Below are 14,585 nucleotides of genomic sequence, written 5' to 3'. Positions count from 1 at the left end.
GTATAACATGCACAGATTCTTACTGCATGCAAAGTTCTAAGCCACTAGGAGGGAAAAAAAAAAAAAAAAAGAGATTTCCTAAATACATTGCTCCATTTCCATCCCTGCCTCCTTCAAGTGACTGATGCATTCTCTAACAAAATAATTGTGCCTGGCAATTTAGGTGATTTTGATTATTTTTTTATTATTATTACATAAAAGGCTGGTTTGTTCATAGGATTGCTTTCATGCTGTAGATTCAATTGGTTCTTCTCAAGGTGAGGACTATATGAATATCCCCAACAGCACCCAATTTCAACACCTCTTTTCAGTGGCTTTCCACAGCAGGCAAAACTTTGTTGAATTTAGCAACTTCCAATAAATTAAACACTTCTGCAACCACTAGAGTCATAATAGGCGTTTTAGATGGATACAGCTCGCTGGCTGGAGAGTTGCTTAGACTCTTTTTTTTTTTTTTTCCCCCTTTGATACAGCGTGCGGCAGAGAAGAAACTGAGAAACCTGCGAGTCCTTCCCCACGCCGTGCAGCCCCCCCATCCCCTCTGTAGAAGCACACTGGGCTCTCTTCGGTCCCGGGGCTGCTTCATTTAACAAGCGGCCGCGAATCCCCCCCCTCAATTAATCTGCATATTCACATGATCGCAAATGACCCGCAGCCGGTGCCCTGGCTCTCGAGTACCCTTCGCCCGCCCGGAGCAGCAGGTAGGGGACGGCGGGGCTGGCTAGTCGCATGGTTGGGAGCCGTGCCACCACCACCATCACCACCACCCCCCCCTTCCCCGAGCCCACCCCGCCGCGCCTTGCTCGCCCGCCCCGCCGCGGCTCCGCGCCCGCCGGACAGGCATGAGCGACGGAGCGGCCGCTCCGCGCCGCGGGGGAGTGCGTGGCCCTCCGCGGGGCGCGGAAGGCAAAGAGGGAGGGAAGGCAAAGAGGGAGGGAAGGGGTGGCCCACCCCAAAGCGAAGATGACTTTATGGGGGGGGAATGGGGGGTGCGCGGCTGCGGGAGGGGTGCCCCTTCTCTGCGCCCGCGGGGAACACCCCCCCCCCCCGGTGTCCGGCCCCGGGCTGCCCTCGTTGCGCCGGTGGGGGGCTCGGGGGTGCTGCCGTTCCCCGGTGTTTTGTACCCGAGGGATGGGTGGCAGCGCAGCGGGGTCCCCCTCCCCGCAGGCACTACCGGAGCCTGTCAGGCATCCGCGGGTTTTAACGCTGGAGGCGCGAAGGTGGGGGGTGGAGGGTTGCAAACCCCTTTCTTTCCCTGCACCCTAAAACTTGGTTTTTTTTACCACTTTAGAGAGAGGTGTGTGCAGAAAGCCCACCTCCTGCACAGCCGAAAAAGTTGTGGTGGTGGGCTCCCAAGCCTTCCCTTCCCACCTCCTGTAGACACCCATGGCAGTCACTCGTTCAACACTGGCCTGGGAAATGAGGCAAAATGGTTATAAGTGAGCCCTGCGATAGTGCATTTGTTTTGCAACAGTAGCCTGTCCCCCTCTTCCCCAAAAGCTGGTGAGCGGGTGCCTGGTGTCCATTGGAGCTACGGCCCGCTGTGCCAGCACAGGTCGGGGAGGAGCCGAGTGGAGATGCCACTGGAAATAGCACCCAGCTCCTGTGTGGCAGTGGTGTCGTGTGGGGTGGCTGGCTGGGCGCCCGCGTCCAGGCCGTTTGCTCTGCTCCTTGAAGTGCTATTAGTTAGAAAAGGAAGAATTTTTAAGATACCGATTGACTTTTGTACTGAGGCCTTAGTTATTGTTGATACTCTCACGGCTTTGAATCATGTAATCGTGCCTGCAGCCCTGACAGCAACGGGACCTTGCATCCTATCAGATGCATCCACTGTGTCATCTTGTGGTCCAGATCAGAGAACTTCAAAAATGGCCACACGTGAAATTAATGTGTGACCATAACATGAAAGTATCATCCTGTTGTATTTTGTATTTACCAAAGGCAAGCATGAGCAACTACTCCAGAAAATTGTTTTGCAACTTTGATGGCAACTCTTAGGAGCTGGAACGTCCCATTTGGGTTTCAGACCTGGCACAGCCAGCACTCGCTCTCCGTCTCATCTCAAGCCTTTAAATTAACTGCATGCTGAAAGAGTAGTGGATGTTGGAGATGGTGCTGATTTCTAAGTTGCTTTTGGATTTAAGTGAGAGCTTGGTCTCGGGGCTCATACAACAGTATTACGCTTTATTGACATTCGTAGGGGTTTTTGCTGTGAGGAAGAAAGGTGTGCAGTTGGAAAGAAAAATTTGGCCGTGACAGCTAGGCATTTTGCTGGGTGTTGAAATCATAGAAGAACAGACTGCTTCAGAAAAACTTGTGTGCATTAAAAATGGATGTTTAGGTTATGAACTATCAAAGTATGGCTGACAAGGTATTCTGCCATTTTGCTTTTTTTTCCCCATGTAGAATGTTGTTTTAGAAGAACAGAAACTTTCTTTATGTTGATGAGCAAGCTTTTATGTTTGAGTTGTGGTGCTTTTGGCTTGCATGAAGCCTTTTTGCATCTTCAGGGCAGTAAATAATATTGATTGCATTAATTGCAAGTGGTCTCAGCTGGAGTAGCAGTATGAGATTTGCCCTTCTTAAGTGGTAGCCTTCTTCTAGACAGGCCCATCAGCAGTTCAGTAGGTGTGATCTTCCCTGTCTCTCTTGTGTACATGTGCACACACACTCACAAGAGTGTGAAATATGTTCTTCCAAGATGTTCCACAGCTAGATGGAAGCTAACTTTTATTTTAAGAGAAGGAAGCTAACAGTATTTTAATGCCCATTACAGACACCCTTTTCTGTTCAATTCTACAGGATGGAGGAGTGTAATTAATTTGCAGATCTCACTGTTCTCTGTGTACAGAAAGAGATGGTCAGGCACAGTTGGGCAAAGAAGTCAGGAGTCATCATACCCCTCTCCCCCGTGCTCCAAAAAACTACATTCCCCCCACAGTGCCCTTGGTGGTTGGAAATCTTGCCAGAGTCCAGAATGTAACACCAGGGCTTGCATTTTGTTTAGCAAATGAAAGCTTGGGGAAACCGAGGTTACAGGGCTGAGGATGAAAGGGTGGATGAGTGCCACTTCCCTTGTCTACGAGTCCAGGCTTCTTTTCCATGGGCTTCAGGATATGCTTCATCATTGTATGAAATGTTCACCTTGGACATGCCCTGGGAAAATAAGCTTTTGAGCTCATTTCAAGCTCATGAGCATGAATATAGCACCTATGTCTTGCTCAGGCCACTAAAATACATTTTTAGTGAGGGTGTCAAAGGTAAGACTTCAGGTTTCAGTGAGAGTCTGGGCATAGGGTTCAAAGGTAAGGATGACCAGATACCTGTGAGCTTCAGCATTGGGGGAGGCAATGATTTTGGAGCCATTTTGAACATGTCTAGTCTAGAGAGTTGGTCATTAACTGATTGTTAATATGAGATCTTAAAAAAACATCTTTCCGTTTGTCTTGAGTTTGACCCAAAATAAGATGATTTTGGGGATGGCTTTATTTTCTTTTGAGCTTCTCTCTTCAGTTCTTCTCTAGCAGAGCAAGTCCTGCTCAAGTTTCTCCAATGACTTCACAAGCACTTCACAACAGCCATTTTCAGGAGATAATGTAATTCTTGGTCTCATCTGAGAGTCTAGAGAACTGAGATAGAGTTCAAATGACCTATCGAAAATACACAGTAAATTAGCATAAGAAATGAGACAGGGAAACAATTTGTTTGCTCCAGCCACAGGATTAAATTGCCTTTCCCTAACTCACTGCAACTGTTAAGAAATTCATGGGCCATTCCTCTTGCAATAACTTGAAAAGGGCAGACATGCCTTTTATGCTTCTTTCTGATGTAAGTGGTATTAAATATGCATTGTAGCTCAGTTACCTTAGATAACTGAGCATAAATTCATCTATCTTCCACTTGAAATTCAGTTCCCAAATGTAGCAGCTGAATTTTCTTTCTTTTGTTTTCTGCTTTTTGGAAGGGTTGGAGGTTTTTTGCTTTTGTTTTTAGAGAAGAATCTTGTTAGCATTCCTTAGAAACTCATTAAAATGCTTCCCTTTTGGCTTATTCTCCTAATTTATTAATACCACAAATAACTTTTCTTTGGTGACCCACTTTCATAGGTATCTGAACATCTAGCAAAATTGTAACTCATCAGGAAGGCAGTGTAGACTAATAAACAGCATCTCCACACAGGAAAATCAAGACACTTCTTTCTTTGCCACACAAGTTCTACACACCACACATACAGAAAATATTTCTCTGTTCCACAGCTTTCTCGGCATCCTTAACCTAAAAGAAAGCACTTTATTGATTGTGCAATTGATTTAAAGGTCAGAATTTAGGATTGCATCTGTTCTCCTGGCTGAATTAAATTTTTACTCTACATCCATATTGAAGAAACTGCTCTTTACATAAATATAAATTGAAATACTGGTCTGTGTGAGTGTTGAAGCAAATAGACTTTCTTTTATACCTCCTAGGACAACCTCCCAATACTACACTGTTGTCAAAACCACTAGGGTTTGACTATGATGCTGGGGTTTTATTGAATGATCGTACCTGCTTTGTGAAAAGTAGAGATTTACTTAGAAAAGGAGGATGCCTACTGATTTAATGAGCGTGATAGTCAACAGGCCACTGGAAGTGGTAGGGCTTTAAGTCAGGCAGAGATGAGCCTCCCTGATTTCAAAAAATACAGAGGTTTCCTTTTTGTGAACTGAAGCTGTACAGACAGACTTCTTGTAAAGGGTGGTTAATTATCCTGTGTCCTGCAGACACTCAAACCCTGGTTATGTTTTAAAGGCTGTCTACTCCGAGAGTGCAGTCTGTGGTTGTCCCAGCTCAGGGGTACTCTCAGCATTGCCACCTTCTCCCCAACGTCTGCTGGGTAGCAACCAGCCAACAGGAGAGCACAAGGCTTATTTGGTGACTTCTAATGAAGCTTTGTTTTCCTTTTCAGTAAGTGTGGACGTCTGTGTAAGTTTGAGAGCATCATGGTGGCGTTTAAAGGAGTCTGGACACAGCCCTTCTGGAAAGCTGTTTCAGCAGAATTTTTGGCCATGCTCATTTTCGTCCTCCTCAGCCTCGGCTCCACGATCAACTGGGGTGGAGCAGAGAAGCCCCTGCCTGTAGACATGGTCCTCATCTCCCTCTGCTTTGGACTCAGCATTGCAACCATGGTGCAGTGCTTTGGACACATCAGTGGAGGCCACATTAACCCTGCTGTGACTGTGGCAATGGTCTGCACCAGGAAGATCAGCCTCGCCAAGTCTGTCTTCTACATTCTTGCCCAGTGCCTGGGAGCCATCGTGGGCGCAGGCATCCTTTACCTTGTCACACCACCAAGCGTGGTGGGAGGCCTGGGAGTCACTGCGGTAATCACTTCTCCTCCGGCTCTTGAACTAGACTAGCTTAGCACCTAAGAAAATATAATCAGTGTCGTGTGGAATAAAGAGAGCTCAAGTAGAGATTTTAAGAGCTTGCTGGTGTATTTACGACATCTAGACAGGGCTTAAAGCTCTCCTTAGGATGGCTTTATGCAGCGTAATATCTATAGCTGTTCTTTTAATAGAAGTTCTCTTTCCTAGAACTTCCCCAAATCTGATGACAGCAGGTAATGTTAATTTACATATACAATTTAAATAATATATGCGTGAAATGCCATTTTTATGTGGGCTGGGGAGGGGGAAATTAATTCTATGCCATTATGATGGGGATTGAAAAAACATCAATTTAAAATGACATACTTTTGAAATAGATTGTGGCTTAGATTTCAGCTTTGTTCTAAACTAATAAGGAATGCCATCAGTTAGCCCTGTTGCAGGACTTATTAAAAATGCACTTGAGCCGCACACTGCTTAATTTTTAATTGAAATTTAAATTAATTAAGTCAGGGCTAATTAATGAATTTATAATTGAATAGTAAATTACAGTGCTCCCAAGAAAAAAAAAATGGTGAAGGGGAAGTGCAGCATTTGCAAATCCCTGAGTAAAAATAAACTATTCTTCTGCAGTCTAACTTTGAAGTTCTTGTTGGGTGTTACTGTTCAGACTTCTGTTCTCAGTCCAGTAGTAATTTTCCATGGCTCTCAAAATAAAAATCAAAAAAGTTTAATTAGAAAAAAAAAAGGGGGGGGGCGAGAAAAAGCTGTTTGGGCGGAAATCTGTACCTCTAAAAGTTGATTGTTGTGTACTTTCACTGTGTACCATTTAGAAATGCCTTTCACTGAAATACAATTAATGCATGCAGTGGCTTTCTGATTTACAAAATCACCTTTGCTTCATCTCCAGTGTTTCTTTCCCTTCTTCCAGGTACACGGGGATCTTTCCGCTGGCCATGGACTCCTGGTGGAGTTGATAATTACATTCCAGCTGGTTTTTACTATTTTTGCCAGCTGTGATTCAAAACGAAGTGATGTCACTGGTTCAGTAGCTTTAGCAATTGGATTTTCTGTTGCAATTGGACATTTATTTGCTGTAAGTTAATGGCTTCTCTTTAAAAAATAGACCCCTTGTCCCTTTATGACTACTTCAGAAGTAAATGGAAACTTCTGTGGCCTTTATGGCTGCTATAGCTATATAGAATCATAGAGTTGTCCAGGCCAGAAGGGACCTCCAAAGGTCATCTAGTCCGACCTCCCCGCAGTCAGCAGGGACACCCCCAACTAGACCAGGTTGCCCAAGGCCTCGTCGAGCCTCTCCTTGAATATCTCCAGGGATGGGGCCTCAACCACCTCCCTGGGCAACCTGTTCCAGTGCTCCACCACCCTCACAGTGAAGAACCCTCTCCTAATCTCCAGTCTAAGTCTGTCCAGTCTAAGTCTGTCCAGTCTAAGTCTCTATATAGCTGCTATATTCTTTATGGATCCACACCAAACCCCTTTGGAATAGCAGGAGGGTCCTCTTGGGTAGGCTGTTGCATCAGAGTTTTTCTTCCTGTTTATGTGATGACTTTGTTAATTTTGTGATAAGACCCAGGAGAGTGACAGTACTCACTGTCAAGATTAGAAGCCACGCAAAGCCTGGGTGTCCCCATAGTACAAGTACCAGCAGAAACTGAATAACTACCTTCAAGACTTTAATAGCAGGTAACACTTTGTTTCTGTTTTAGATTAACTACACTGGTGCCAGCATGAACCCCGCTCGATCGTTTGGACCTGCCGTCATCATGGGGAGATGGGAAAACCAATGGGTAACTCTTTTTTTCATGTTTCCTTCACTGTAGCCACAAAGAGCTATCAGGATTTTTTCATACATCATTTGCTTTTAGTTATGTATCCCAGCTGGTCCCATAGAGACCATCACTGAGGGAGACAGGTACTGACCTGCCACAGGCTTTGGTATAATTAAGCTCCTCGCCCAGGACTGCGGTGCAGTAGGCAACGTGCTGGAATAGCATCTTGCTGTCCGGGGGCCGTTTTGTGGAGGTAGTAGCCAGGATAGAAAGGAAATCCTACAAAAAGAGCAATCCAGCGAGACTGAAAGAATTGAACTGCTAGAAAGAAAAAAAAAAATCCTCCCAGGAAGATCAAAAACCCCCCTGGTCACTCTGGTGAGGAGTTCTGGAAGTAATTCTGTCGGCCTCACGTTTCACCTGGTTCTGCAGCAAATTGGGGCAGACGTATGAAATGAGAGCAGGGACCCTCTGTGATCTGGTTCCCGGGGGACAACCTGCCTCAGCAGACGCCCGCAGTGAGAGATGAAGGGGTTGCAGTCTGGTCTTTGCAGACCAGACCAGATGTTACCTGCTTCCATTTGAAAGCATCAGCCTAACCATTTTGCGCAGGAAACAATGCGATAAACAGATTGTGAATGATGCAGTCATTTTCTATAGCATCCCACTATTAAACTTATTAAAAACCAATTCACATTTTATAAGGGAGAGATGGATTGCAGCTCAGCCTCACCTAATTAAAGGCAGGGAAAACACTTCTAGGGATGCTTTCAATGCTAACTGTAAGAGCTGCATATAACAGTGCATATAAGGATTTTCTTGATTTTTAAAGTATGAAGCCCACATTGCTCCCACTGCAGCTAATAACAGAAATAGCATTGTCTTCAGGCCCTAAGGCTCCAATTCTGCAAACACAATACCATGTGTAACTTTGTTCCCAAGAGTTATCCTATTGAGGCAGATTTACCCAGTTATCAGTGAATGGCTTGTTCATACGGAAAACTGCTGTAGTTTTTCACAAGATTAATTATCCATACTCCGAGGGAGCCTATAATTTATAACTAAAGCTGTAAACAATAAACAAATGTACCATGGAGAAACTTGTAAGAAAAGCTTAGCTGCTGTCCTGGTCACTTGGAAAGATGGCCTCTTCTCCTCCTCCAGTGCAGTGACTTTGGCATGTCATTGACAGGAGCTTGTGGGCTTCTGCACCTACTGATGTTACAGAGCTGCTGCCTGTCTTGCTAAAATAGATGGGCACCCTACAAAGTTGTGTCTATTGGCTGTATTTGCTTATTCAAATTAGATTATCAGGTAGCTGACTGATTGTTGGATTCTGCAGGATCAGAAGCCAAATTTGGATTATTTTGCAAATGTAAGCCTGAAATACTGAAGTAGAATTGTTTGTGTATACCCTAGGAAAGGTTTTGTTTCCTTAAAAGTTCATTGTCACCTTGGTGGAAAATGCAGGAGGAAAATCAGTTTTCTGCATTTATGTTAGTTTTGTGTGTCATCTTGCAAACAGTCCATACGTGTTATCTGCAGCTGGCAATAAGCAATGAAAATTTAGAGAAGGTTGCTTGGAAAAACAAAAAGGTGACCTAGGACTAATGCCATTAACTGACTAAAAGACTGCTTTATGACCAATTTCAAATGTGATTTTAGAGTAGTCACTTAATTGCTGATTAAGTGATTGCTGCTCCAGGTCACCATCTGTGAAACCCGTGGTAGTTACACTTCTCTGCCATGTAAACTGGCATGATGGCAGATTTCATCCCAGTTCATGAAAGCCAGGGAACTATGTGACCATGCATCTCTGAAAGCAGAGTTAGTTTGAATGATGGGGTCAGACAGTTCTCTGGGTGAAGTCTGCAGTGACTTGCTTTTCTCTGATACCTTGGCTGCTTTATTTACTCTAGAGCTTAATGCCTATCTCTTTTCCACCTCTCTTTTTTTTCTTTGCAGGTATATTGGGTGGGACCAATAATAGGAGCAGTCCTTGCTGGTGCTCTTTATGAGTACGTCTATTGCCCAGACGTTGAACTCAAGCGCCGTTTTAAAGATGTCTTCAGTAAGGCTTCCCAGCCCTCCAAAGGGAAGTACGTTGAGGTGGACGATAACAGGAGCCACGTAGAGACCGATGACCTGATCCTGAAGCCTGGCATCGTTCATGTGATTGATATCGACAGGGGTGAGGACAAGAAGGGAAGAGATCCATCCAGCGAGGTGTTGTCTTCCGTATGACTAGCAAGAAGCACTGAAAGCAGAGAGCAGCCTGCTAGCACGTCCACAGATATCCTTCCACCCATTAAAGAAACAGATCTCCTCTAGACTGAGCATCTACCATTTCTTAAAAGGTATGGTGTGGGCAGCTGCATGGCAGAGGTGTCACCAAACCATACACCTGCTCAGTTGGACGATTAGGCCTTTTCTATAATTATGATTCTCCGTCTATTTTTCCAAATTAGGAGTTGTTCCTAGTATTTTAATTTCCTTCTTTCTGGAGCAACCCCAAAATAAAAAAAAAAATTAAAAAAAAGATGATGAAAGCATTCTCCTTTAATAAATCAGTCAATAATGAGATAAAGATGGAGATGTTTAACATTCAGATTGACAGTTAAGACATACCAGGAAATGCCTATAGACATAAAGACCTACTTATCAGATTGTTCTTCTGACACTTAATTGGCTGTTGTCAGCTCTGATTAGAACATCTTATCCATTAAGCGTTCTCTGCGAGGTTCAGGGACAGCACCAACAGTATTTAAGAGTTTTATCCGCAGTCAAGCAAAGGAGTATTGTTTCCATTCACGTACGTCACTATTGCCTTGCGAACTACCTCTGAAAAAAATGATACTTTAATAGGTTTAAAAAAAAAATAAAAATTCTATCAACCCATCACACTTCACTCCTGTGATTTGCAGTAAAAATATATTACCTTCATCCCTTCCCGGGAGTAAATACGCTGAAATTGAATGTTGAAGTCTCCTGTAATACGACTGCAAAACATTTGACTGTACTTCATGCTCCCTCTTGTCATTGTCTATCTGGTGAAACATTCTCCTGGGGTTTGACTATTGACCATTTAGTGTAAGCAGACTCTCAAGGTCATGCAAAGAATATAAAGGCTTTCCTGTTACTTAATAACCCAAATAAAAGATATCAGAAGAAAAGAAGGCATATCTGTTTTCAGTGCACTTGTTCAAATACACATTTCTGTGCCAATTTATGTAAACTAAGGGTTTAAATTACTTACCTACTTTCTTACAAGATGGTTGGAGATATGGGGTTTTTAATTTATTAGAAAAGTAGAGGGTTTTTAACTTTTAACTGTATTGAAACACTGCTTGGGAAATATTTTTTTTATAATGGATGATAAAAATATGACTGCTTCTGGCTCTTTTTTTTGTTGTTGTAACTGATGCCTAACTATTTGAATGGGATTCATGCTTGTTCCACTGTTCATATGGTCTTAATTACACCTCTGGCAAAGGTTTCTTTATCTGTTGTTAGGAAAAGACGCAAGCACTTGCAGGGTTTTTTAGGAGGAAAGGAACATGAAATACATTCAGTGATCAATCTTTCCCTTATACAAGTATTTTGACAGACATAATCACCCCAGCAGAACATTTCCGTGAAGCTGTAACTGACTTACTGCTTTTGTTTCTGATCAGTGGCTTTGAGTTTTACAATATGCAGCTGCAGAGCAGTCAGGAGCATGGTATTATTACTGTAATTGTATAGTTTTTATTTTAAAACTGAAAAGCTACTCCTGCCTATTTAGCAATAAGAGGGGAAAAAAAAGCATTAGTGCTGGCTGTGGGCTGTAATAGCCTTGCCTGCTCTTTGACATACTCTACATGCAATCTTTATTACAGGGAATTAGATGTTTCTAATGAGATAATAAACCACTGCTACACTCAGATCTGTGCACTATGATCCAAAGGCAATTCTACCACCCCAACTCCCAGCGTGTCCTGCCGTACTCATTTTCCTAGTTTCACACTTTTCTTGTCGTTAAACCCTGTTGGAGTGCGGCACGAGCTCCCTGCCTTGAGCATGAGATTCGTGACTCCTCCACACCTCTGCAGCTGGACCACGATCTCTCCCCTGCATCCCCCCAGGCGCTGCATGTGGCACAGGTGGGTGCAGGAAGGGGCTTCTTTGGGTGACCCAACGACAGCCCCCCTCCCCAGGTGCAATCCCTCCCTCCAGACAGGCTCCCCATCACATACCTGTTGCAGCATCACAGTAGCAGCTGCCTGTGGAGACTTAGCAGAGCAGCTGATACTTGTCCTTAGCTGTGCCCCTTGGTGGCAGCATCACGGTTCAAGGGCATGAGGGTGGACAATGGGACAATGTCAAATCACAGATAAGGGCTCCTTCCCACAGCAAGGACTCGCTCTCCTGGGGAAGGGCAACACTAGGTGGGTTTAGAACCCTGTGTACCTCTGTTCAGATGAATAATGCCACGCTAAATAGATTCAATGGGAAGATCAAAACTTGTAGGTTTGGTGTTTTGTTGTGGTTTTTTTTGTCTCCGCATTTGTTCTGGCTTTTTTTTTTTCCTTTTTTCTTCCTTTTTTCCTTTAAATACTGTATTTGTTAAAGGGACACTTTGATTAAACCTTTTGCATGGCTTGAACAGGTAAAATAAAGAGTAATGCACATAACACCGGTGGATTTTTAAGCAAAGGTTTGCATTTTTGTATTTAAAGGCACTCCTTAGAAGCTCTTGGTTTGTGAATTTTGCATGGTTCTGTGTTATTTAAATAAGAAACTGTGATTTGTTTTATGCTTAAGGGGCCTTTATACAAATGCCTTGATGCGTATTTTCCTTGCCCAGCCTGATTCTCCTGCCAAGGTGAGCGTAACATGAGCACAGCACCAGACTCCTCAGTCAGGAGGATTTTTTTTTTCCTTTAAACACTCTTTATTAATGAAGTGTGACAAACACTCAGAATCAGTCCCAGGAGAACTCCTTGCTCGGCGAGTATTGGAGATAAGATACTGTGGCTTCTGGGAATACTAGGTAAAAGAAGGGAAGCTAAAATAGAGACCACTAGACAGTAAAGGATGTCACCATGACATTGGACACTAGTAGAAAAGCAAGATATGATAGGTCTGCTCCTGCTTCCACAGAACGAGACTCATAGAGGAGTTTGTCATTGACTACAGAGGAAATGATCCTAAGCTTTTTTGGGGCCCCATGGCTTCTTTAATGCACTTCACTGTGTTTCCAAAATGAGAGTCTTTCAGCAAGATACTTAATTCTGGAAGGAGATATGTTCAACTTGAGGTTTACAACCCACCCTAAAGTAAATCCTTAAGAGTGGCCATCATCACAGATGGTTCTGCCCCACCGCAGGAGGTCACCATTCATGTAAGGGAACATCACCCTTCAGTATCCCTTAGGACTTGATTTAGCCTTGACCTGCAAGGATATGCACTTTTCTTAGTTGTTTTGCAGTGGTATCATCACTGTACGATAGTCACATTTGGTTAAAATATAGACTAGCATGACCTTTTTATGGATTGGAAATAATTTTGCTTTAATGTGATTTTAAAATATGTACTTTAATACTGTTTGGGTGCGATTTATGTTCTAAGGACCTTCAGGTCTAAATTTCATGTCAAAGCATAACTTGGCATCCTCCTAAAGTATTTCTTGGTTGGGGTGAGAAATGGTAAATGTCTTTCATTTATGATGGTGGATGGATATCACAGGAAGTCTGCCAGGCACATCATCATTCTGGGGTCCTAAAAAAACCAACCAACAGTCCTGCATGATGGCACAGTTGTTTCCAATGCTATATTTTCACTTTAACGAACACATTCAAAAGATTTAATCACTGGATTTCAGAAAAGAAAGGATGGAAGCTAAGGGTGGTTACAGTGAGGCACGCAAATACCTTTTGGGTTGCATGAACTCCTCAGAGTTCCTCAGCCAAATTATAGCTATTTTCAGGAAAAAGAAAAAAGAAACCCTGCAGCATTTGAGTTGTCATCATAACTCTTCTCCCATTTGAAGTATTTGGGAGCTGTATCTTTCATTCATTCAGTGGAAGCAGGAGCAAGACTCATCTTATGCAGTATTTAGGCTTGTCACATGTATTTGCATATGAGCTTTTCAAAATGTGTTTTATTTCTGATTATTAGTAATTGCCACAGTATCTGCTTAAAAAGCTAGATGGCCTTCAAATTTCCACCTTTCTAGTGCTTGTTAGCTGAACAGTTGCTGCTGTGCTCTGCAACAATTTATCTCCAGTCTGTGTAACACATTCAGGATATTATACACCATCCAATATTTTTAATCTAAATGAAGTATGTGAGAGTTTACATTGTGAACCTTTCTTTCCAACGTGAGAGATGAAAACACCATGCACAATTTTTTGTGTCTCAAATCAGCCTGTGTGTAACTGAGTTTCTCAAGGACTTATTAAATAGACAAGATGCAAATGTAGACTGAACTATTTGTTATCCACTTACGTGATCTAAATCATACTGTCACAGTCTGTAATTTGGCACAAATGAGGTAAAGCAAACTATGTATATGGATTTTTCCACAAGACTGCTTATTGTTGAAGTGCTTAGTCACCGTGATATCAGAACTAATGTTATAGGACTTAAAGTTTCCATATGTAACATTTGCAATAATCTACTGAAAAATACACTGTAAAATAATACATTATTATTTGGTTCCCAGTTGTATTCTGCTGTATCTCACATTACCGTTGCAAATAAATTTTCTGTTTAAAAAAAAAAAAAAGGCATCTTGTGATCACTGGAAACATATAATGATCCTAAGGCTCAGGACTGAAATAAAAAGAAAAATCACAATTCAGCCAATAGAACATGTCTAAGAGGAGTCTGTAAGTGTGTGCAACTGAGAATGATGAATGTTTTTCCACAGTAAATCATTCAGTGAAGAGAGATGATTGTAAAAGGAGATTTAATATCTTTATGGAAGTGAGCTAAACCAATTAGAGCAAAAATTATGCTGGTATATGTACATCACAAATTTTGCCAGATGGTTTTAAAACTCATAGGTCTAGTGGAGAGCTAAGGTTTCAAAAAGTGATTGGAATGACACTGGCACTTCAGAGTCCTTTTGCTGAAGCACGGCTTGTGAGATCAAGCTCCCATGAGGAACTTCAACAATGGAAATTGAGTCCTGTAGCAATTACATTTCTGGTTGTCTGGCTCCTTGCTTGGAATGCAAAGTTTAGTTCTTAAGACACGTGTGACATTCATGGAAGTAAATTAGGATCCTGAAAATGATTAATATGAAAACCCATCCCCTGGGATAGCATCTAATCAGCAGGAAGGGCTGAAAGCAGGCTCGTGCCTGAAACTCACCCCTTCCAGTGATTTGGCTCTTGCTTTCAGCTTCTTCATATGCAGGCTCTAGAGGCACCTCTCAAGA

General features: G+C 42.8%; 1 protein-coding gene across 2 annotated transcripts; it reads left to right on the top strand.

The window, feature by feature from the left end:
• The first annotated feature begins 514 nt into the window (after nucleotides 1–514).
• On the top strand, nucleotides 515–13,928 carry AQP4 (aquaporin 4). 2 transcript variants are annotated; one of them, XM_014937003.1, is made up of 5 exons: nucleotides 515–701; nucleotides 4,946–5,360; nucleotides 6,298–6,462; nucleotides 7,097–7,177; nucleotides 9,125–13,928. In XM_014937003.1, exons 2-5 carry the CDS (start codon nucleotides 4,980–4,982, stop codon nucleotides 9,401–9,403), a joined length of 906 nt encoding a protein of 301 aa, XP_014792489.1. In that variant the 5' UTR covers nucleotides 515–701; nucleotides 4,946–4,979; the 3' UTR covers nucleotides 9,404–13,928. The 2 variants fall into 2 exon arrangements, with proteins under 2 accessions (XP_014792489.1, XP_014792488.1); XM_014937002.1 differs by lacking the exon at nucleotides 515–701 and adding an exon at nucleotides 778–874.
• The last annotated feature ends 657 nt before the right edge of the window (nucleotides 13,929–14,585 follow it).

The sequence above is a fragment of the Calidris pugnax genome, unplaced genomic scaffold, assembly GCF_001431845.1.
Source record: "Calidris pugnax isolate Ruff unplaced genomic scaffold, ASM143184v1 scaffold51, whole genome shotgun sequence".
Lineage (NCBI taxonomy): Eukaryota > Metazoa > Chordata > Aves > Charadriiformes > Scolopacidae > Calidris > Calidris pugnax.
Note: the sequence above shows the minus strand (reverse complement) of the source record. Positions and strands in the feature narration are given on the sequence as shown.

Bases quoted from the DNA above. Each gene is read 5' to 3' on its own strand.
- AQP4 (XM_014937002.1), top strand. From the start codon at position 843: ATGAGCGACGGAGCGGCCGCTCCGCGCCGCGG. The intron at 5,361-6,297 runs GTAATCACTTCT...CCCTTCTTCCAG, and splicing joins GAGGCCTGGGAGTCACTGCG to GTACACGGGGATCTTTCCGC. The intron at 6,463-7,096 runs GTAAGTTAATGG...TTTCTGTTTTAG, and splicing joins CAATTGGACATTTATTTGCT to ATTAACTACACTGGTGCCAG.